Raw genomic sequence first — 7104 nt, forward strand, 5'->3', positions numbered from 1 at the left:
GAGGCCCACCACCCCGCTCTCCTCCACAGTGGCTCCCACGTCACCATCCGCGGCCAGCATCTGACTTCAGCATGGCACCTCACGCTGTCATTCCATGATGGGGTCAGGGCAGTGGAGAACAGGGTGAGCGGGCGCTGGCAGCTGCTGAGTGGGCACTTGCCAGGAGGGAGGAAGGCCACACCAGTCCCCTGAGTTCCAGCTCCAGCCCACGCTGGGTTCAGGGGGCCAGGGTGGCTGAAGGTAGGATACCGGGGCTTACCGCTCTCACCTGGGCCCCGCAGTGTGAGGGGCAGCTCCCGGAGCAACACAGGTGCCGCCTGCCCGAATACGTGGTCCGAGGCCGCCGAGGGTGGGTGACAGGGAACCTGAGTGTCCGTGGGGATGGAGCTCCTGGCTACACACTGCCTGGCTTTCGCTTCCTGCCTCCACCCCACCCACCCAGCAAGGACCTGGCCCCCCTGAAGCCTGAGGAGCACGCCATTAAGTTTGAGGTAAGTGTGGGGGATGAGGGGTGAGGACAGTGGAGGGGGTAGGGCTGCAGCCTCGCCGAAGGAGCGTTGTGGGGGGCACTGGCCAGCCCCCGTGACTGTCTCTGCAGTACATCGGGCTGGGCACTGTGGCTGACTGCGTGGCTGTGAATGTGACTGTGAGTGGCAAGAGCTGCCAGCACGAGCTGCGGGGGGATGTGGTAGTCTGCCCCCTGCCCCCCTCCCTGCAACTTGGCAAGGACGGTGCTCCACTGCAGGTAGGCAGCTATGTTGGCCCTCCTCAGGAGACACGGGTGGGGGGGGGTGGCGTCTACAGGCTGGGCCTGAGCTGCCACCTAATGCTCCCCAGGTCTGTGTGGATGGTGGGTGCTACACCCTGGGCAAGGTAGTGCGGCCAGGTCTGGAAGGGGTCCCCCAGAGCACGCTCCTCGGTGTCCTCCTGGCTCTGCTCCTGCTTGTGGCTGTGCTGGCTGCCATACTGGTCTTCAGTTACCGCCGGAGGAAGCAGCTAGGTGAGCCCTCCACTGCCATCCTGACCCAGCCCTCACCCCCAAACTATGACATCTCCAAGCCCCTATATCCTCTCTGTCCAGGCCTTGGGGGTCTGCCCACACCTCCTGGGTCTGGGTCAGCCTCTAGGACCTTGGAGTGGCTGGCTACTAGCAGGCATTTGTCCACAGTTCTTTCTTCGAACCTGGAAGACTTGGCCTCCCTGGACCGGACCCCTGGAGCCATGCCTCTGCCTCTGCTCCGCTCAGGCTCTGACTACAGAAATGGCCTTGGTGAGATGCTGGAGGTGCTAGAAGATGGGACCATACCGTCTGCTCCACCAGCCCCTCATTCCCTCTCTTCCTCCACAGCCCCTCCTATCACTGGCCAGGATTCCTCCACTCAGGTCCACAGAATATCCTCCTCAGACAGCGGGGATGGGTCCCGTGTCCCATTGCTGCGGAAAGGATCCATCCAGCTTGGGGACCTGGACTCTGTGCTCCTGTCTGAGGTCAAGGATGTACTGATTCCCCATGAAAGGGTGGTCACCCACGCTGACCGAGTCATTGGCAAAGGTATGAGTGCCAGACCAGGTGGAGCGGGGGAGAGATGGAGTCCTGAGACGACATGGGCTTGAGGAACAGTCAGGCAGGACTCTGAGCCTCCATTTGCTCATCTGTGAAATAGGAACTCTGTCTTCAGTGGGTTCTGGTGCAGATTAAGAGGGTATGGGAGGGCTGCAGGCTCTGCCATCACGAGTTGGAGTTCTGAGGTCTGGTTGCCGGTGGGTGGGAGTGGTGTGTGCTCTGGGCCCTGGGGCCCCTCTCACCATCTCTCCCTCATCAGGCCATTTTGGAGTTGTCTACCATGGAGAATACAAAGATGAGGCCCAGAATCGAATCCACTGTGCCATCAAGTCGCTGAGTCGTAAGTGGAACAGAGGCTGGGAGGATCCTTGTCCCTGCCGTGCTACCATCAGCTCCGTGACCCTGAGCGGGAGACTTTCGTTTCCTCCGTTTCCCCCTCTGACCCTTATCAAGGGGTTCCCCGCCCTGGGCCTGACTCCAGCCTCCCTGCAGGCATCACAGAGGTGCAGGAGGTGGAGGCCTTCCTGCGCGAGGGGCTGCTCATGCGCCGTCTGCACCACCCGAACGTGCTGGCTCTCATTGGCATTGTGCTGCCCCCAGAAGGGCTGCCCCGCGTGCTGCTGCCCTACATGCGCCACGGAGACCTGCTGCAGTTCATCCGCTCACCCCAGCGGGTCAGTCGGTGCTTAGCTGACTCTGGGCTCTGGGGGGTGCATAGGTGGGGGGGGCTTGGGCAGCAGCTGGGCATGGAGCTGCTCGCCCTCACCTACTGGCCCACCTGTGCTCCCCACCCACCCCCAGAATCCCACAGTAAAGGACCTCATCAGCTTCGGCCTGCAGGTGGCCCACGGCATGGAGTACCTGGCCGAGCAGAAGTTTGTGCACCGGGATCTGGCTGCTCGGAACTGCATGTGAGTGGCCAGAGAGAAGCCAGGGGGCGGAGCGCTGGGGTGTGCAGCTGAAGGCGCCCACAGGGAAGGCCCACGCTCCATTTCTTGCTATATAGCCCTGGACATGTCCTTCTCTTTCTGGTCCTCCATTTTTCTGTCTGCCCAGTGCAGGCTTGGGTTGGATGCTGTAGCTCAGAAACCCTGTGAGGGCCTGAGATAGATGGGTTTGGGTCTGGTGGGGACCAGTCCTGAGTGTGATCCTCCCCTCCCAGGCTGGATGAGTCATTCACGGTCAAGGTGGCTGACTTTGGTCTGGCCCGTGATGTCCTGGACAAGGAGTACTACAGTGTCAAGCAGCACCGCCACGCTCGCTTGCCTGTCAAGTGGATGGCACTGGAGAGCCTGCAGACCTACAGATTCACCACCAAGTCTGACGTGGTGAGGCCCCACCTGCCCCAGAGTCCACCCAGCCTCAGACAACACTCGGCCTTGCCCATTCAACTCTGGATGTTGATGAACCCAGGGAACCCTGTGTTGGGCGGTGCCCATAGACCATTTGCCCATCTCTGGGCAGGTATCAGGGCAAGAGGTGGCTCTTCACAGGCAATCCAGGCCTTGCCAAGCCCCAACTCTGGGCAGGCTCGGAGGGGGGACAGAGCGAAGATGCTTGTGAGGTAAAGAAGAACAATTCCGATTTGGGGGTGGAGCCCCTCATTTCCAGCTAGCAGGCTCTGGGAGGGAGCAGACCTGGAGGGGTCCACCTGTCCCCAGATTTGAGCTAAGAGTTGAGTCCCTTCACCTGTCCCCTCCCACAGTGGTCGTATGGTGTGCTCTTATGGGAGCTGCTGACACGGGGTGCCCCTCCATACCCCCACATCGACCCTTTTGATCTTACTCACTTCCTGGCCCAGGGTCGGCGCCTACCCCAGCCTGAGTATTGCCCAGATTCTCTGTGAGTATATGGACATGGTGACGGGGAGGGAGCTGGGACTAGAGACAAGAAGGTGAGGAGGGGGCTGGAGACAGAGTTCTTGCCTGGCTTTTTGACTCATTCTCAGGTTGACCTAGAAAGGGACCCTCTCTGGGCCTCAGTTTCCTCATCTGTGGACTGGTTCCGCCAGCATCAAGGCTTGGTGCTAGAAGGAGATCATGGTTGCCATGGTAACAGCATTCCTAATCATTGGTTGAGGCCAGTGATTTCATTTCCCAGCACTCCTCTCCCCACAATCCCCAGCAAGGGGGGCTGTTTTCCATCACTTCCACTTACTTAACCTCAAGGAAAGGTTCCATTAGCTCCCACACTAAGCCCCCTCCACATCTCCAGATCAGAAATTGTTTTTCATTGGATATAGTTTCAGATTCCCTGTTCCCAGAGGCATGGCGCCAGCTGTGTTTCATCAGTGCCTGTCGGGTGGTTTAGCTTCATGAGCAGCTCGCATGCCTTAGCCATGCTCAGGTCTTTGAGGTTAGAATGGGAAGAACCAGGTCACAGATAAAGGTGGCTAATGATTCCTGTCTCGCTCAGCTTGTGTTCCAGAAGGGTATGAGTAACCCTTCCTCACAGCCCTGCCTGCCTTGCTTTTGCTTTTCATTATTTATTTCACTGATGCATCTGCTTCAAAGTCAGGGAAATTAATTTCTGCCTCCGGGTCAGGCTCCCTGAAACAGACTCTGAGATGGAGATTTACACATATGCAGGTGGTCGATTCCTAGGTTGGGGGCAAGGGAAGCAGGACTAGGGAGGCAGAGAAGTAGAGCTGTGATGCAGATGTAAAAGAGGCTGCTGTCCATCTCCTGGGATCTCTGGAATTGGGGTGGCCCTTCAGAGTTTTCTGAAATTGAGACCCAGGGGCCCGGGTCTTTGCACCAGACATACATCAGTCACTGCTTACAGCTGTCCAGGAGGAAGGCGTGTGAGCCTGGAGGAGGCATTTCTTTTCTACCTAGGGCAATTCCTAGAGGGCACCTCAGTCAAGAGCCATAAGCAACCACAGGGAGAATGAAGGGGGCCATGCCAGGATCCTCTAGACCAGGGAAGTCCCTTATCTCTGGGCTTCAGTTTCCTCATCTGCAGAGTTAGAGTGATCACAGTACCACCCTCAGAGTTCTCAGAATTATACGAGATTATCATGTGTAGGGCACTTTTAGTATCATTTAGGGCAGGGATGACATTTCCAAGATAAAGGGGCATGTGTTAGGACCCATTAGACAAACACAAAGAAACTGCTTGGGATCCATAGTGCCAAAGAAAGTGAAAGGAAAGTGAAAGAAAAGTGAAAGTGCTAGTTGCTCAGTCTTGTCCGACTCTTTGCAACCCTGGGGACTGTAGCCTGCCAGGCTCCTCTGTCCATAAAATTCTCCATGCAAGAATACTGAAGTAGGTTGCCATTCTCTTCTCCAGGGTATCTTCCTGACCCAGGGATCGAACCCAGGTCTCCCGCATTGCAGACAGAATCTTTACCACCTGAGCCACCAGGAAAGCCCATATGATGCCAATGAGTTGCCCCACAATCTTAGTGCTTTGAATCCCCATTTCCTCAGACCTGGGCTTCCTTCCTAGAAGACCTGTGACGATAACTGCAATAGCTTGTGAGCTGGGCCCTAAGCTCCGAACTTCACAGGAGTCTTCTCATTTTATACCCCAAAAGCCCTGTGATCAGAGAAGGATCCAGAGGCACAGAGAGGTTAAGAAACTTGTTGAGATCACAAAGCCCAGGTCACAGGACACAGGAGTCCAGCCTCTCAACCCCTGAGGCAATTCGACCTCTGCCAGGGTGGGAAGGCAGGCAGTTATAATAAGAGCTTCCCTGTAATTGGGTGAGGCAAGGCATTAGCCATGTCATCCGCTCTCGTCCACTGTGGCCTGCCAAGGGGCTAAGCGCAAGTGGATAGCCCAGAAGCTCTGGGTGGGGGTGCACCGTGCCCCTAATGTTTTCCTCTCCCCGGTAGGTACACTGTGATGCAGCACTGCTGGGCGGCGGACCCCATGGCACGACCCACCTTCGGAGAGCTAGCAGGGGAAGTGGCACTCGTGGTGGCTGCGCTGCGAGGGGACCACTACGTGCAGCTGCCCGTGGCCTACGTGAACGTGGGCCCTGGTGCCCCTGACAAGGCAATCATGCCCTTGGAGCAGTCACCGCCCCAACAGTGCACAGGAGCCCAGGGCGGCCCCGGCCCCTCTCAGAGCCACCGAGACCCACGTGACCTCAGCCCCAGGCGGGCCTCGGGGCTTGGACCTGCATAGCGGTGGCAGTTACCCCAAGCTGCCTCTGGGCTGGCCTCTGCCGTGTCCCGGTCCCTTCACCTTCAGGGGCATAGGAGGACTGCAAGGCATATTGGTCTCTCGCTCCTCAGGAGGACCCAGTGCGGGGATCCTTGATGCAGTATTTATGAGGTGTCTGCTGTGTGCCTGGCTGCTGGGCACAGGGGACTCAGGGGTGACCACTGGCCCTTAAATCAGTAAATGAATAAATGAATATTTAAGTACACTTTGTGGTAAATGCTATGAAAGGAAAAGACAGGCTGCTCTGAGGGAATGGAGGACAGCCCTAGATAGATGAAGAGGGAGGTAAGGGAGGCCACCCCAGGAGGTGACATTTTTGCTAGGATGTTGTCAGATGGTAACTGCGCCAGAAATGGTTGAGGAAAGAGAGTTTTGGCAGAGTGAACAGCCCATGCAAAGGCCCTGAGGCTGGAAGGGGGTTGGGTCAGCAAGAAGGCTCCAGAGAACAGGAAGGGCAGGCCAGGCCCACATCTAGAATACAGGGCCCTGGGGACTTTCAGATGGAACCCAAGAGGGGTGGGTTGAAAACCCAGACATGCAGCAGCCACGATGCCTTCTGCTGTTGCCCAGTCCTCCCATCCCATTGCCCAGGCCCTAGCCCCACTCCAGGGCTCCCTGCTCGACCTGCACCTTTCCCCTAACTGCCCGCCCCCACCCACTGTTAAGGCATGGAGACTTGTCCCCCTCTCCCCCAGTCATGCCAGCATTGCTCTTGCAGCCTTGAGAGAGATGAGCCTGCAGCAAGGCCTCGGCTCCACACTTTCAAGGCACCAGCTTCGAGGTGCAGACGGCTCAGGCTATTTATACTCGTCAAGGCCACAGTACAATAGCCGCTAGAAGGGCAGCTCCACCGGAGGAGAGCATCTTCCTCCTTGGACTGCTGCTCCCCCATGCCCTTAAGGCTGAGGGGGCCACTGGGCCCTGTTTGGTGTGGACACCTGGGCAACCAGGGTGATGGGGCCCCGGACCTGTGCCGTGGTGGGTCCTCTCTCTTGCTCAGGCTTCCCATGGCCTCTCTCTCATCAGCTGGGGGACCCTGACTCACCCTAAGGGAAGTAGGCTCCTGTCCCTTTGAGTCTCTGGCCTGTCATGCATGGAACCCTGGGTTTAGGGCAAGAGCCCCCTGGTAAGCAGAGTAGGGGTCTCCTTGGGACTGGAGCTGCCTAGCTGTTTTCTACCCATCTATTGCCCACTCTGTCACCTCAGGTCAGAGGAGGCCCAGATATGGGAACCTGAAGGACTCTGAGGACAGGTAGGTAAAGCTTAAATTGAGACTCAAGCTCTAGCGCAAGGGTCTGAAGATCAGGGCTCTAGAAGCTACAGACGGGTAGAGATGGGCTCCGTCTGCCCATTTACCACCTCACCCC

At 57.6% G+C, this 7104-nt stretch overlaps 1 protein-coding gene across 1 annotated transcript in view; it reads left to right on the plus strand.

Annotated features, from left to right (window-relative positions):
* Positions 1–5935, plus strand: part of MST1R (macrophage stimulating 1 receptor (c-met-related tyrosine kinase)) — a gene marked incomplete at its 5' end in the record, with an annotated part of 12588 nt that extends 6653 nt beyond the window's left edge. Inside the window, 12 exons of the mRNA XM_010851955.1 lie at positions 30–123; positions 282–491; positions 599–745; positions 838–1000; positions 1169–1270; positions 1349–1552; positions 1824–1904; positions 2057–2238; positions 2366–2475; positions 2727–2892; positions 3270–3406; positions 5404–5935. Coding sequence (XP_010850257.1) covers positions 30–123; positions 282–491; positions 599–745; positions 838–1000; positions 1169–1270; positions 1349–1552; positions 1824–1904; positions 2057–2238; positions 2366–2475; positions 2727–2892; positions 3270–3406; positions 5404–5698 — 1891 coding nt within the window. The remainder of the gene's footprint in view (positions 1–29; positions 124–281; positions 492–598; positions 746–837; positions 1001–1168; positions 1271–1348; positions 1553–1823; positions 1905–2056; positions 2239–2365; positions 2476–2726; positions 2893–3269; positions 3407–5403) is intronic.
* Positions 5936–7104: the final 1169 nt, after the last annotated feature.

Source organism: Bison bison, unplaced genomic scaffold, assembly GCF_000754665.1.
Source record: "Bison bison bison isolate TAMUID 2011002044 unplaced genomic scaffold, Bison_UMD1.0 scf7180017864304, whole genome shotgun sequence".
NCBI classification, from domain to species: Eukaryota; Metazoa; Chordata; class Mammalia; order Artiodactyla; family Bovidae; genus Bison; species Bison bison.